Raw genomic sequence first — 17,491 nt, 5'->3', positions numbered from 1 at the left:
CTCTGTTATAGTAAAAAATTATAATAAATGAAAAAAAAAAGGCGAGGCAGTGGCGCAGTAGGTAGTGCTGTCGCCTCACAGCAAGAAGGTTGATGGGTTGCTGGTTCGAACCTCGGCTCAGTTGGCGTTTCTGTGCGGAGTTTGCATGTTCTCCCTGTCTTCGTGTGGGTTTCCTCCCGGTGCTCCGGTTTCCCCCACAGTCTAAAGACATGTGGTACAGGTGAATTGGGTAGGCTAAATTGTCCGTAGTGTATGAGTGTGTGTGTGAATGTGTGTGTGAATGTTTCCCAGAGATGGGTTGCGGCTGGAAGGGCATCCGCTGCGTAAAAAACTTGCTGGATGGGTTGGCAGTTCATTCCGCTTTGGCAACCCCGGATTAATAAAGAGACTAAGCCGACAAGAAAATGAATAAATGAATGAAGTGCCGACTGTCCTCTGTGACCATAAATTACAGTCTGGGAAAGGTGATAAATTTTCCCAGAGATGGGTTGCAGCTGGAAGGGCATCCACTGTGTAAAAACTTGCTGGATAAGTTGATGGTTCATTCCGCTGTGGCGACCCCGGATTAATTAAGGGACTAAGCCGACAAGAAAATGAATGAAAGGTGATAAATGCATATAGAATCATTTTACAGGGAATAAGTAGAGTCTATGCAATAGTTTCCAACGTATCATTTGATGATTCAGATTTTTTGAGGAGGAGAAAATAGTGTCCCAACTTTGGTAGCCTTTTGCTATTATTATTATTATTATTATTATTATTATTTAGTATCGTATATATATATATATATATATATATATATATATATATATATATATATATATATATATATATATATATATATATATATATATATATATATTGGGTTAAATGGAGGAAAAGTTTTTGCTTTTTACCCAGACATTTAAAAATAACTTATTTTAGAGCAGTAACCACAATACCATGATATTTTTATCTAAGGTGATCATACCGTCAGAGTCCTACACCGGCACATGCCTAGTAAACATACAGTTGAATTCAGAATTATTAGCCCTCTTGAAATATTCACCCTCCTGTATTTTTTTCCCCAATTTCTGTTTAACAGAAAGAAGATTTTTACAACACATTTCTAAACATAACAACTTATTTGTAATAACTGATTTCTTTTATCTTTGCCTTGACGACAGCATGAAGGCCGGAAAAGGTGGTTTGCCATCTTCAGGTTGGAGGAGAGCCCTTACCCCAGGTGGAGGAGTACAAGTATCTTGGGGTTTTGTTCACGAGTAACGAAAGGATGGAGCGTGAGATTGACAGGAGGAATAGTGCAGTGGCAGCAGTAATGCGGTTGATGTACTGGTTCATTGTGGTAAAGAAGGAGCTGAGCTAAAAGCCAAAGCTCTCGATTTACCAGTCAGTCCTTGTTCCTGCTCTCACCTATAGTCATGAGCTTTGGGTCATGACCTAAAGGACAAGATCTCGGATACAAGCGTCCGAAATGTGTTGCCTTCGCAGGGTGGCAGGGCACACCCTTATGGATAAGATGAGGAGCTCTGTCACCTAGGAGGAGCTCAGAGTAGAGCCGCTGCTCCTGAAGATTATTTTTTTCTTTATAAGTCTGCAATGAAGATGTTTACCTATAGAACCACCTAGAGATGCTTATGTATTTTGAGGAAAAAGGGCAACAACTGGCGGTGTATTTTAAGAAGAAAGGTGACAACTGGTGGTGTGTGTAGAATGGGTGTCCTGTTGAGGAATGTGTGAGGTCATTATTGTTTGGAGCTGCTGGAGAATGAGTTGATTTGTAAAACAATGACTGTGTAAAACACACATATGAAGTTATAATTGCGAGAGGTTTTTAGGAGAATGAGTGACATATTATAACATTAATGTACCATCATGCCAGTGTACGTAAACACTCAAACAAGTTTGAATCTATGGAGAGAGAACTCCCAGGGTTCAACGCTAAGGATTTTTTCTACCGATCCAATCGGGCCAGTGGTTTAAATTTTTTTTTGCCCTGCAAATTTTTTTACTGGCCCCACCAAAAAAAAAAAGAAGTACTTTTTTGGCCAAATATTTTTAATAATATGTCAGGAATAACATCTGTGAATCTAGCATTTCAAAAGGTAATAAATGGTTAATGAGCAAAATTCTTAGTGTTATGCAAACAAAAAGAGCGGTATGGAAAATGTGGAGGTATTTTATTGCAGTTCTAAGTTATTTAACAAAAGGTGGCTGACTTGCCAAGCTGACGGCAAACTGTGCAAAACATCACTTCATTTATTGTCGTGTTGTTCCCACATAAATGTCTGCTTCCAAGACGTTAGGAACCTGACATTTTCATTTAGCCTTATAAAGTAATGTTCTCGCCAAGTTGCCGTTTCTTCACTGTACTGATTGTCACCAGAGCTGCGTCCCAAATCGCATACTTATGCACTTTTCTACGCCATTTTGTAGTATAAATAGTGTAAGTAGTGTGTTCACACTGAAAACTAAAAATAATAAGAGCACTTTAATTACCCAAGTGATGCACTCATTCAGCCGGTAAAATTAAGTGTGTAATGTTGGACACTTCACACACTTAACGACTGCAGGTTCGCTCACGTAGCGGAAAGGGCGGAGCTATCGGACACACATGTTGAATAACTTTATTTATTTTGGATGGTAAAAGCAAAATTCTCCTACAAGAGTGATTATAGCACCTCCCGATGGTGAATGCGGCAATACTCACGGCAGGTTTTATTTGATATTTCGGTCGTTTATTTCACTGATTTGGCCACCGTCAAACGTCATCAGGGAAACGGTTCGTATTTCCGCTTAGTAAAAAAAACATTAGTGTGCCATTTGGGACGCCACTACAAACATATACTATCCTGTTGAGTAAGTGCATAAGTACATAGTGCATAGTGTGAAATTTGAGACGCAGCTTAGGTTATCGGGAAAAACAGCATGCTCAAAACATCACGGACGAACCGAAAAGCAATATAGTATCTACGACATCACAGAGAAGATAGCATTTAAAGACTTAAAAGCACAAACTTAAAATGCACGCAATTGACAAAAGGTCGCAGGCAAACGAAACTTTCGTGACAAGGCAGCACTGTCGTAATCGGGCCAGTAATGATCCTGTCTACTGTACCAAGTGTCTCTCACGCTGGCCCTGGGCCACCGGGCAGTCCTTATTGTTGAGCCCTGACTCAGGTGTGAAAACCGCACTAAACCCCTTAGTAAAGAGAAAACATCCTAAAATGGTCAGAATTACAACGAGAGAGGTGGGGAGAGAAAATCAGTATAAATATTGCTCCAGGCTGTCTCTGCTTTTTTTGGAAAATATTCCAATAAAGTATATTCTTCTGATATTCATAACCTCCAGTCTGTATTTGATTCATTAACCACGACACTCCTTCACATGGAGAGAAGTCAGCTGAGGTGGCTGTTTCGGATGCCTCCTGGACGCCTACCTAGGAAGGTGTCCAGGCATGTCTCACCAGGACGAGGCCTCTGGGAAGACCCAGGACACGCTGGAGGGACTATGTCTCTCGGCTGGCCTGGGAACACCTCGGAATCCTGGCGGAGGAGCTGGAGGAAGAGTCTGAGGAGAGGGAAGTCTAGGGTTCTCTATTACAAACTGCTGCCACCATGAACTGGCAACGGATAAGCGTACAAAAATGACATGCCATGATGACAGCACATAATATTTGACTAGAGATTGTTCAGGATACTAGTATTCAGCTTAAAGTGACATTTAAAGGCTTAACTAGGTTCATTTTAGGGTAAGTAGGCAAGTCATTGCATTACAGTGGTTTCTTCTGTAGACCAGGGGTTCCCAAACTTTTCAGCCTGCGACCCCCAAAATGACAATGCCAGTGACTCACGACCCCCAATATCCTCTGAGGTGGTTATAAATACAGAAACATTGCATGCAATGTCACACACACACACACCAATAGACCCAAGTCTGTTCTTTGTTTATTTTTTTTTTTATGCATGCCAGTGCTGTAAATGTGGCAGAAAGTTTAACCTGATGTTATAAAATCAATCTGCTGTGTTACGGTCTATGGGAGTTTGTATTTTTTGTGCCCTATCCCTCTCTGTTTCGCGTGTCTCCTTTCCCTTCCTTCGCATCTCCTTGTCTGTCATTCGCTCTTTGTCTCGCCCTATCACCTTTTGTTCCGCTTTTTTTTCCTCTACTTGGTACCTGCTGATTGGATCCCGAGCCTGTCACTCCTCATTAGGGCATTTCCTCATGGACCAATTGGACTTCATTCTGCGGACTTTAAATTCGACCGGCACGCCTTGTTTTTCAGAGTGCTATGTGTGTGCGTGTTGGTTTGTGTTCGCTCGCTGCTGTTCATGATGTATGCTTTGTTCTGTGTTTCTGAATAACTACATCGATGTAAATTAAGTCATGGTTAAAGAGTTTATTATTCCTTTTTGGGGAAAAGGGAATAGTTTACTAAGTCACGCGACATACTGTACATTTTGCCCGTAGGTAACTCCAAATGTTCAGAAACACTAGGTAAGAGGGCGAGCGCCGCATTTTGTATTTTTGCTTATTATTTCAGGGAGTTTATGTGTGGCGTCGCAAACCCTGAAGATTTCGGTTTCTTTTTCACACTTTGATTTTGATTAGTAAGTTTAGAGGGGGATCTTGTGTTCTGGTTTAGGGGGCTTTTGGTTTTGTTTAGTTCTTTGCTTTGGCGCCACTCTAGTTCCTTTTTCCCCTAAAACTTCTGATTGTATTTCTTTCTTCTTCTTCTTCTTATTATACATGCATTGTACAAAGCGCACACATGTTAACCTCTCTTTTGTTGGCTTCATCTTCTCCTCGTAAGAGGAATAAACGAATTGAAAATAAATTTTGTGTCCTGGTGTATTTTTCCATCCATCTACTCAGTAATAATTTAATATTATAAGTGTTACGTTTATTTTCCCTAGACAATTTAATTAAACCGTAACATCCTGCATCTGATGCTATTGCTGTGTCTTTAATATAATGTCATAACCCCAGGGGTCGCAATCCAATAGAACTAGTAACTATAAGCTCCTATAGTAACTGTATAGTATATAGTAACTATAAACGACTATTTTCTCTTCAGTAGGTTATGGATAATATATGGTAACTCTTATGGTTTAATAAAAATAGATTTTCATAAAATCACCAGGCGACCCCCCTTCATTGACCTGTGACTCCCGACCCCCACTTTGACAGCTACTGCTGTAGACGATCCAAAACAAATATTGCTTAAGAGGGGTAAAATACTGACCATTAAATGGCTTTAAAACTTAAAAACAAATATAAACTGCTTTTATTCTAGCCGAAATCAAACAAATAAGACTTTCTCCAGAAGAAAAAATATTATAGGAAATGCTGTGAAAAATTCCTGAATCTGTTAAACATCATTTGGGGAATGTTTCCAAAAGATAAATAATTTACAGGAGGGTGAATAATTGTGACTAGTGCAGCATGTGAGTAAGCATCAGTGTTACCTGTCCTCGGAGCTGCTGTGCGTGTGCGGTGAGCGGGTACGGTGGCGGGCACAGGCGGCTCATGCCCTGGGCTACGCTGCGCTGCATGATGAAGGCCTGCTGGAAGTTTGTCTGGAGCAGCAGATCCAGGAGCAGCTCCACGTCCTGCTGACTCTCTTCATCTAATACACACTGATGGAGATGATGAAGACACTGCAGCACTGAGTCCAGATCTGACACACAACACAGAAACACACACAACACTCATGACGACGATACATGAATGAGAAAACACCACACACTTATTCCACAAACACACACCTCTCATGATGATGATGACGATACAACAAAAATACAGCACTAGACCAGCTCTGAGAGTAAACACACACACACATACACATGATACACGCACATATACATGCACATATGCACACACATACATAAACGCACACAAAGGCATCTGAAGGACTTTCAGACCATAAGAAACAAAATCCTCTGCTCTGATGAGACTCAAACTGAACTCTTTGGAGTGAATGTCAGGCGTTACGTTTGGAGAAAACCAAGCAGCGCTCATCACCAGACTAATAGCATCCCTACAGTCAGGGGCGGACTGGGACTGAAAATCAGCCCTGGCATTGTAGCCACACCAGCCCACATTACCACACCGACACAGCCCCACCCAAGGACACGCACATTCACTACTTATATTGGTGTACAGATGGTAAAATTATATAAGCAGTACCTATTTAAGAGATTTTTAAACATTTACAGTTTTTCTCGATTGCTTGGATGCAGTTGTCAACTGAAACTCCACATTTTCAAAACAGTTAACACACAGGCCTAAACAGCGGCACTCATGGTCAAAATGACACATTTTGCTTGCAAAAGGCACATATCGTGTCAAAACATTTAACATATGCAACAAAAGCTAGTTTTACCTTCAAACTACACAACTTGCAAACAAGTATATGAGCTCTTTCAATTAATCATTACACAATGCACAACAAAATACAAAATACAGAACTCAAAATGCACCACCATTGCTTGTCATTGTAGCTTATAGCCAATGGCATTTGTTGTCTCTATTTGGGCTGTCAAATTCGCCTTTTTGCAAAGAATTGGATCAAGAATAAGATGTGCTTTGATTGAATATATATTGAATTCATGACATTTTTCAAACTGTGGCTGAAAACTGAAATACTGTATATAAAAAAACAGACAAAAGTAATAAAATACTGTAAATATTAGAGAAAACACATGTAAACTAATATACAGTCAAATCTATTGGGAGTATAGGACATAGCCATATTGACCTCCTCCATCAATGCTGGCACAGAACAACACAGAGCTTCCATCGTTTTATAAGGTTTGCAGAATGATGGCTAATTGAAGATTTGTGTGAAGGAGTGTCAAACCGGTGCTTCAGGGATTTCATACTGATGTTGGTAGCTTTTAATAGTTAGGAATAGATGGTTTCTGTTTGGTTACCAAAACTAAAACAATGGAGTTTGGACTGCTTGAATGACATCTGTGTTAACTGTTTGGAAAAATGGTGGGGAAAATGTGTCAACCCAATGAGAAAGGGTTTACACATTTGCAAGACCGGTCCTCTGCTCTGCTGGGATAGTGATAATGAAAATGAAGAGGAACCTAGTTTCTTTAACCAGGTCAAAGCAAACTAGAAAAACTGTAATGTATGTGACTGAAACAAAAACAACCCATTCATATATGCAATCATGTCATTCATTTTCTTTTCGGCTTAGTCCCTTTATTAATCTGGGTATCGCCAACTTATCTTGCATATGTTTTATACAGCGGATGCCCTCAAAGCGAGAGGGTGCTCGCTGCAGAGCCATTTGAGCAGAGCTGAGCTCCAGTGAGGGGGAGCATGAGCTCTTGCTCTGCCTCCTGTCAGCTGTTTTAATGCGTACACCAACCCCACCCCTACGCCTACCCCCAGTGACATCACTCGTAGAAGAAGTGCAAAAAAGGTGGAGCTCAAGCTCAAGCTCCCCCTCGCTGGAGCTCAGCTCGCCCAAATGGCTCTGCAGCGAGCACCACTTGCTCAAAGCTGCAACCCATTACTGGGTTACCCAATTTCCAATTGGCCTACCCAATTCACCTATAGCATGTGACTTGTAAAGGAAACCAGAAGGAAACCCACGTGAACATGCAAACTCCACACAGAAACACCAACTGACCCAGATGAGGCTCAAACCAGCGACTTTCTTGCTGTGAGACGACAATACTACCTACTGCGCCACTGCACTGCCCCATTTCGAGACTAGTTCAGTTAATTTTATGTATTTGGCAATGTCTGACTTGACTGCCTTTCCCTTTTTATGGTCCATCTCTGACAATTAGCTAGTGTTGCACTTACTGTTTGTTTGACATTCTTGCCAAATTTTGATTACGTCTGCGTAACCTCAGATTGGGTCGGCCCATCTCGAAACCAGCCGGTTGTTGCTGATTGGGCCAATGCTTAACATTTACTGTTATTCTTACTATTATCACCATCATCCTCATAATATTCAAATCTCGCACGAGATAAAAGCTGCCTACATTTAAAAGACTATACATATGAAAAAATAATGAAATAAAAAAATAGCTGACCGGCCCACATTTAAAAAATGGTCCGGCCCTTCTGGCATTTGCCAGGATTGCCAGATGGCCAGTCCGCCCCTGCCTACAGTGAAGCATGGTGGTGGCAGCATCATGCTGTGGGGATGTGTTTCAGCAGCAGGAACTGGAAGACTAGTCAGGATAGAGGGAAAGATGAATGCAGCAATGTACAGAGACATCCTGAATGAAGACCTGCTTCAGAGTGCTCTTGACCTCAGACTGGGGCAACGGTTCATCTTCCAGCAGGACAATGACCCAAAGCACACCGCCAAAATATCAATGGAGTAGCTTCACAACAACTTGGTGAATGTCCTTGAGTGGCCCAGCCAGAGCCCAGACCTAAATCCTATTGAAGATCTCTGGAGAGATCAGAAAATGGCTGTGCACCATCACTTCCCATTCAACCTGATAGAGCTTGAGAGGTACTGCAAAGAGGAATGGGCAAAAGTTCCCAAAGACAGGTGTGTTAAGCTTGTGGCATCATATTCAAAAAGACTTGAGGCTGTAATTGCAAACACACAAACATGCATGCACGCACACACACACACACAAATGAGCACGCAGGCGCACACACTTACAACACCTTTTCCTAAGTACACAAGGGCAGAATGTTTGGGTGAACTGTGCCTTTAAGGGAAGTTACTAACAAACAACACACAAATAAATTCCCATTCTGGTTGTCTATAGATTTGTAAACACCTTCTGCATGTGGATTGGAATGAGGGTGAGACAAAACTGTAAATTATATATGATATATTTCAAACAACATCAAAATATGACACACTTCACCTTCAAATCTTTGTCAAAAGACAGCATTTATATAACATACCATTAGTTTGGTCCCAAATTGCTGTGCAAATTGCCAAACATAACAGTGTGAAAAGTGCTTTAATACTGATTTCAGTCCACAGTGTTTTGAGTCTAGACTGTCAACTGTGGTGTAGCAGGGATTTTTATCTTAAAGGACACACAGTGCACTTCTTACAGGGACAATCCTGAGAAGCCTGAGGTTAAGAGTCTTGCTCCGGTGTTTGCTGTAAGGCACGCGATCACACAGGTAAACTATTTTACTGCAGCCAATTCCTGTCTGAGACGTATTTGAAAGTCTCTTAAGTTCACCAAGGCTGCAATTAGTGGCTCAAAAATATGATTAAAAAAAGTAAAAATGTGAAATATTTTTAATTTCAAGATTTATTTCAATATATTTGCAAAGCTGAAATATCATTATTAAAATATTTCATCATATTATAGATTATTTATCAACATTACTTTTTAAATAGTATTTATTCTTGTGATCAGGGGCGGAGCAAACATTATTAAAAGCTGAGGGGGATCCAAAAGTTTGAATTCATATAATTATTAATCACCTGTTTTTAAATGGTCTGGCTCTAAAAGTGAGGGGGCATGTATGCCGCCCGTCCCTCCGGTTGCTACGCTCCTGCTTGGGATGCAAAGCTGGACTTCAGGCATCATTACTCCAAGCTTCAAGCTCACATAATAATAGTAGATACTGCATTTGAATTTAAACGTACGACTCGGCTGTTAGAAAAGTACGTTTTATACAGTATGAATGTGAGAAGTATGAATGGAATTTGGACGTACTACATCCGCCATTTTGTCATGGTCACGTGACCTGTCTTGGTAGTTGCGTCGCTTCACTCCTATTCATAAATTCTCTCGCGGGGCATAATGGGATAGCGCAGTGTGCATGGGATGCGCACTTCAGAATCTCATCTGAAATAGTAAGTCATCCGGAGACACAATTATGAGGGGGGGGGGGGGGTCTCTCTACACCACCACCAGTGTGCAGCATCTACCTGGATGATGTGACAGAAGCCACAGGACAACGGCGCCAGTGCTTCACCACACAACAGCTATTGGTGCATTGAAGAGACAGTGATAGAGCCAATTCAGTGGATGGGGATGATTGGGAGGCCATGATCGTAAGGGCCGATGGAGACAATTTGGCCAGGACACCAGGGTTACACTCCTACTCTTTACAAGAAGTGCCATGGGATTTTTAATGACCACAGAGAGTCAGGACCTCGGTTTAACGGCTCATCTGAAAGACGGTGCTCACTGTATAGTGCTCCCTTCACTATACTGGGGCATTAGGACTCACACAGACCACAGGTTGAGCGTCCCCTGCTGGCCTCACTAACACCACTGCCAACAGCAACCTAGTTTTCCCATGTGGTCTCCCATCCAGGTACTGACCAGTATCAGCCCTGCTTAGCTTCAATGAGTCACCGATCTTGGGCTGCAGGGTGATATGGCTGCAACAACAGATTTATTTAAGTACTTTGTTTATATTACTATAGGTGCTGGGTTACCATAGCAACTGTAAAAAGACATGAACAGGTTTAAGTACTTTGTTTTTATTACTATAGTTGTAGCGTTACCATAGCAACAGTAGAATGACAACAACAGATTCGTTCAAGTACTTTGTTTATATTATAGTTGTTGGGTTACCATAGCAACTGTAGAATTACAACAGATTCATTCTAGTACGTTGTTTATATTATAGTTGGGTTACCATAGCAACTGTAGAATTACAGCAAATTAATTCAAGTAGGTTGTTTATTCTATTATAGTTGTTTCGTTACCATAGCAACTGTAAAATTACAACAACAGGTTTAAGTACTTTGTTTATATTCCTACAGTTGTAGCCTTACCATAGCAACTGTAGAATTACAAAAACAGATTAATTTAAGTACTTTGTTCATATTATTATAGTTGTTGGGTTAGCATAGCAACTGTAGAATTACAGCAAATTAATTCAAGTAGATTGTTTATTCTACTATAGTTGTTGCGTTACCATAGCAACTGTAAAATTACAACAACAGGTTTAAGTACTTTGTTTTTATTACTATAGTTATAGCGTTACCATAGCAACTGTAGAATTATAACAACAGATTCGTTCAAGTACTTTGTTTATATTATAGTTGTTGGGTTACCATAGCAACTGTAGAATTACAACAGATTCATTCTAGTACGTTGTTTATATTATAGTTGGGTTACTATAGCAACTGTACAATTACAGCAAATTAATTCAAGTAGGTTGTTTATTCTGCTATAGTTGTTGCGTTACCATAGCAACTGTAAAATTACACCAACAGGTTTAAGTACTTTGTTTATATTCCTACAGTTGTAGCCTTACCATAGCAACTGTAGAATTACAAAAACAGATTAATTTAAGTACTTTGTTCATATTATTATAGTTGTTGGGTTAGCATAGCAACTGTAGAATTACAGCAAATTAATTCAAGTAGATTGTTTATTCTACTATAGTTGTTGCGTTACCATAGCAACTGTAAAATTACAACAACAGGTTTAAGTACTTTGTTTTTATTACTATAGTTATAGCGTTACCATAGCAACTGTAGAATTATAACAACAGATTCGTTCAAGTACTTTGTTTATATTATAGTTGTTGGGTTAACATAGCAACTGTAGAATTACAACAGATTCATTCTAGTACGTTGTTTATATTATAGTTGGGTTACTATAGCAACTGTAGAATTACACCAAATTAATTCAAGTAGGTTGTTTATTCTACTATAGTTGTTGCGTTACCATAGCAACTGTAAAATTACAACAACAAGTTTAAGTACTTTGCTTATATTCCTACAGTTGTAGCCTTACCATAGCAACTGTAGAATTACAAAAACAGATTAATTTAAGTACTTTGTTCATATTATTATAGTTGTTGGGTTAGCATAGCAACTGTAGAACTACAGCAAATTAATTCAAGTAGATTGTTTATTCTACTATAGTTGTTGCGTTACCATAGCAACTGTAAAATTACAACAACAGGTTTAAGTACTTTGTTTTTATTACTATAGTTATAGCGTTACCATAGCAACTGTAGAATTATAACAACAGATTCATTCAAGTACTTTGTTTATATTATAGTTGTTGGGTTACCATAGCAACTGTAGAATTACAACAGATTCATTCTAGTACGTTGTTTATATTATAGTTGGGTTACTATAGCAACTGTAGAATTATAGCAAATTAATTCAAGTAGGTTGTTTATTCTACTATAGTTGTTGCGTTACCATAGCAACTGTAAAATTACACCAACAGGTTTAAGTACTTTGTTTATATTCCTACAGTTGTAGCCTTACCATAGCAACTGTAGAATTATAACAACAGATTCATTCAAGTACTTTGTTTATATTATTATAGTTGTTGGGTTACCATAGCAACTGTAGAATTACATCAACAGGTTCATTCCTGTACTTTTTATATTGTGGTTCACAAACACTATAGCATTTACTTTCAATTACTGCAGTATTTTGATGTCTTAAATCCTCTAGAGTCTCTCACCTGTTGTGCTCTTCTCTTCTGAAGATGCCTCTGTGATGTTCATCCCATCATAAAACACGTGACCAAGGCCTTCATCACTTCTCTGGGCAGGTTTAAGACATGAAGAAGAGTGCAGGTCGGTTTCTTCTTCCTTCACCGTCATCATCATCATTGCATCCTCCTCAGTTTTTTCCATCTGGTTTGAAGACGTGAGATTTTCAGGATCATTCTCCTCCTCGTCCTCCGTCAGCTCGCCGTTCATGTGTAATGTTAACATGGCAAAAAGCCAACACTGTACACGTTCAGAGCAGGATACACTGATAACTTTAGGATCCCTTGATTCTCTGAAAAACATGTTAAGAGGACAAAAAAAAAAAGAAACAATTTCTATACACACTGAAACAAAAAACAAGACACTTTCTATATGTGCTGAAATCACTGATCTGAAGACTGAAATAGCAAGATAGCAATGTATAGTAAACACTGTTTGCTGAGGCATTCTATAGACCTTTTTCTTGGAACGCAAAATTACCCATTATGCTTTGCGTGTATGCGCAAGGAGAATGCGAAGAACTTCCGGTCGGCAGCTGATGCGTGTAAACAGTCACATTTGGACAGCTTTGAAACGATAGTTTTAATCTATTTTACCTGCTTTTATCCTCTTTGAACTACTTCTGTTGTCCATCAGCACCATCTCCTGGACTGATCACTTAAAGAAATGCGATCTAATGGGATGGAAAACAGCTGCTGTGAGGCGTTTTTCCCTCGTTGTCAGACGGCATCTTCTGCAGTTTAAATGAAGCCTTGTCATCGCTAAAGTCAACATTTTCTCTTTATTTCAAATATATAACCAGCCCAAACTAATGTAGTTCACCAAAATGTTTGACACACACACGTAGCCTGTACTGTGCCACTGACACACTGATTTAATAACTGTGATAAAGTGAAAATACAGGCTAGTGTCATTTCGAAATGACAGAAAAACACAAACCGTGGTAAAAACAACACACGAAATAAAACACAAACGGCTCACGATTAGAATGAACAGCAAATCAGCCAGCAGAGGATCAATAACAGACTTTTATTGGTCATTTTTGTAAATTGCACGACTTTCATACCTGTTAAGTTTCATGCCAGTACTCTCTTTTTTTGCTCTCTCTCTGTGTGTGTGTGTGTGTGTGTGTTAAAGAGCCGCTGAGCTAACAGCTGACAGGCCGGGAACGCAAACAGACACTGTATTTCTGACGGCAGAGACGTGAACTAGGGGACGTTTTTTTCGTATTTCTGACGCGCTTGAACCACATGTGACAGATTATAACGGCTTTCACAGACATATTTCTAAGTGGTGTGTCACTAAAACATTGTTATCCATTAAAAACGTAACTGAAACCCATTTTCGGAGCGCAAATTACCAGTTGTACACGCTGTACACGGAAGTTTTTAGCATTCTACCGGAAGACGCTGGTCGCTATAGCGCCCTCCATGCAGCAGCCATGAAAAAGCTCTATAGTACAGTACCTGAATTAATCTGTTGTGTTAACTCTATAGTTGCTATGGTAACACAACACCTATAGTAATATACACAAATTAGACAATACTGTAGTTTTCTACAATTTGTTATACTACAACACACAACAGTCATGCTATAGTAATTTACAGTAGATACTATAGTCTTTTCGAACCATACTAAAATAATTAGATTAATTAGTTGTAATTATCACCTCAACCCCACGGACATGTCTTTCTTTGAGGAAGGAGAGACTGGGGATAATATATATATATATATATATATATATATATATATATATATATATATATATATATATATATATATATATATATACTAACAGTTGCTAACAGTTTAGTAAAAGACAGTAGTGATAATCACTCAGTTAAGATAATATAATATATAAACTAAATTATATATTGTTTAAATGATTAACTATAGTAGGCTAATTCATTTTAATACGACACATTATTGTTTGCTTTTTATATTTTACAACAAAGAGATTTGAACCAAGTATGATAATATTAAGATCCTGAATTAGTTTATTACACTTAAACCTACAATTAGACGGTCTATTATGTTTTCTTTGTGAATGTGGACACATGAATAAAGTCATAAGTGTCTGTAACAAAATATTCTTATTTACATAATTTGAGTTCAGAAACAGCAGAGATGTTAAAATTGTAACGTCAGGGAGTGACACTGACAACAGAAGTTGGATCCAAATGCAGGTTTAATCGTAGTCAGGCAAGCAATGGTCAATACAGGTGTAAACAGGTATATTGAGACAGTCCAGAATCGTAGTCATATAACGGTCGGGAGATTGTAGGGCAGGCGGCAGACTAAGACAAAAAAAAGCTAACAAGGCTAAGGTCAATAAACAGGATAACAAGACAAGGAGAACACGTTGTAGTGTTACTAGTAGAGTTACTCGGCAAACTGAAAGGGTGAATGTGTGGCTTAAGTAGGGTGTGCAATCAGTCTCTGACAATCCTCAGGTGTTGCGAGTGTAATCAGTCTACATGAGTAAGCATGTGTGTCTGGGCAAAGTGCATGTATGAATATGTAGTCCAGGAAAAGGCGGAAGTGTAGTCCATGGTTTGTTGTGAGTGAGAACCAGCGATCTAACTGAATACGATCGCTGGTGATCGTGACAAAAATGATCTTTATTATAGAATAATGATATAAAGGGGAAACTATATTTCTGAAATTCAATAGGAGGCAATAGCCCCTTTCACACATACAGACCTTTCCGAAAGCTTGTATGTGTGAACAGGTCCTTTTTGAAAATACCGGTAAATTCGTTCTGGCTATTTTCCGGAAAGAGAAGTTGTAACATTACCGGCAATTTGTCGGAATTTGTGCAGAAGGAAGATTGCCGTAATAAGCGCGTGCACGTCTAGAACGTGTTGACGTGAGACGTCTGCTTTAGCGAATCACAACAGTTAGACGCGTTTACGTCCGCGCGGTTTGTGAGAATAAAAACCTTTGAATATTTTTCCAGACACATTTAGCTGCTAGAAGTTAGTCAGATCACGTTTATATGTTCTTCTTAATGCCAACTGTGTAAATAATCATCGATGAGATGCTTATGATAAGCTGTTGTTTGTTTACCTTCAAGCTTTGCGTGTGCCTGTGAGCGCCTGCACACGCATATAATATGAACATCTCGACATGCGAAAGTGATCCTGCGAAAGTTGTTCACAATATTGATCATCCACAGAGTTTGTAATTTAGTCAAATGTTTACAAATACAAGCGCAGCCGTTTAAAGCTCATTTGTGGTGAATGATGTCAGAATTTACCTGTATTTTGGAATGGATGTGTGAATGGTCTTTTCTGGAAAATTTCCGTAACGTCCACGCCTGTGTGAACAGCGCTTTTTTGAATATACCGGTAAAGTCGTTCCGGAAATTTTCCAGATATTTACCGGTATCACTGTGTGAAAGGGGCTAATAATGCTCCTAAGCAGTTAGTTAGTTAGCATATATGGTTTGCCTAAATCGTGCGTGCTAGACTGTGTGTGCCAGAAACGTGTGTAGTTCTGCGGGTCTGCAGCTGGATATATCTCGGCACTCGCGAGAGAAATTTGAGATCTAAAAAATCGTACACAGCAGCCTCTGGTGGATTCACAAAAACAAAATCCGCAAAAAAAGTCGCTTCTGGGACATATTTGGCGCTCTCCAGAAATGTATATAGGTGTACGTGATCAGAATGAGCCTGGATTGCACTAAATGGAAGAAGTGCAAAACTTAATTGACTTCCTTGAAAGGAACAAATCAAGTTTCATTAAACAGACACACATGCAGATGTTCAGCTGTTTAAAGTAACAGATGGCAGTGAAAGACGACCATCTGTTCATCTGAGATTAATTCTCACACACACACACACAGGTTTTAAAGAGAGATGCTAATTCCTTGGGATGAAACGCACATACATCTGTTTTGCTCACTCCTCAACACAATACTAGTGATAATAATGACAGATTATCTTGTATTGTTACATCTTGATCTGCTTAATATGATAACAAATAGAGTGTTCTACCTTACAGATAAATAAACAAACAAATAAAAATGAATACACAGAAACTGTGCTCTTCTCATTATTTCAGTCCAGTCCAGTACAGTAGAAGCAATATTACATTAGACATTATTTTTAACAATATTTTATTCTGCTTCAAACAAAAATAAACAAATAAAGAAATTAAATGTAATTTAAAGTGTAAACAAGATTGCTTTCACGATATTTTCCTGTTTAAATACTAAAGATACATAATTTAAATTTTTATTTCATAAAAGTAACCAGTTACTGTACCATGCAATACCATAGTTGCAGCAATAAACATAGCATTAGCGCCCTCATAGATATATAGATAGATGTAATGTATAGTGTAATGTAGATTTTACGAGTAAATAAGTGTTTAACAGCTTAATGTTGGTGTAATGTATAGTGTAATGTATTACGAGTAAATAAAACTGTTTAACAGCTTAATGTTGGTGTAATGTAGATTTTACGAGTGAATAAAAGTATTTAACAGCTTAATGTTGGTGTAATGTAGATTTTACGAGTGAATAAAAGTATTTAACAGCTTAATGTTGTTGGAATGTAGATTTTACGAGTAAGTAAAAGTGTTTAACAGCTTAATGTTGTTGTAATGTATAGTGTAATGTAGATTACGATTAAATAAAAGTGTTTAACAGCTTAATGTTGTTGGAATGTAGATTTTACGAGTAAGTAAAAGTGTTTAACAGCTTAATGTTGTTGTAATGTATAGTGTAATGTAGATTAAGATTAAATAAAAGTGTTTAACAGCTTAATGTTGTTGTAATGTATATTTTACGAGTGAAAAAAAGTGTTTAACAGCTTAATGTTGTTGTAATGTAGTTTTTACGAGTAAGTAAAAGTGTTTAACAGCTTAATGTTGTTGTAATGTATAGTGTAATGTAGATTAAGATTAAATAAAAGTGTTTAACAGCTTAATGTTGTTGTAATGTAGATTTTACGAGTAAATAAAAGTGTTTAACAGCTTAATGTTGTTGTAATGTAGATTTTACGAGTAAATAAAAGTGTTTAACAGCTTAATGTTGTTGTAATGTAGATTTTA

The 17,491-nt window shown here is 38.5% G+C and overlaps 1 protein-coding gene across 12 annotated transcripts in view; it reads right to left on the bottom strand.

Annotated features, from left to right (window-relative positions):
• pals1b (protein associated with LIN7 1, MAGUK p55 family member b) overlaps window positions 1-17,491 on the bottom strand; it is a 77,734-nt gene that overhangs the window by 59,103 nt on the left and 1,140 nt on the right. For 9 of the 12 annotated variants that reach the window (XR_012395334.1, XR_012395335.1, XR_012395337.1 and 6 more), the window contains exons 2-3: window positions 12,403-12,725; window positions 5,470-5,681 (exon numbers count right to left, since the gene is read on the bottom strand). Coding sequence is in view for 3 of the 12 variants with exons in the window: in XM_073932120.1 (XP_073788221.1) it covers window positions 5,470-5,681; window positions 12,403-12,658 (468 nt within the window). In the remaining 9 variants the exon portion in view is untranslated. The remainder of the gene's footprint in view (window positions 1-5,469; window positions 5,682-12,402; window positions 12,726-17,491) is intronic. The other 3 variants (XR_012395341.1, XR_012395344.1, XM_073932121.1) reach the window with 1 other exon arrangement.

The sequence above is a fragment of the Danio rerio genome, chromosome 20 (assembly GCF_049306965.1).
Source record: "Danio rerio strain Tuebingen ecotype United States chromosome 20, GRCz12tu, whole genome shotgun sequence".
Classification (NCBI taxonomy): Eukaryota; Metazoa; Chordata; class Actinopteri; order Cypriniformes; family Danionidae; genus Danio; species Danio rerio.
The sequence above is the reverse complement of the archived record's forward strand: the minus strand, read 5'-3'. Positions and strand labels throughout refer to the sequence as shown.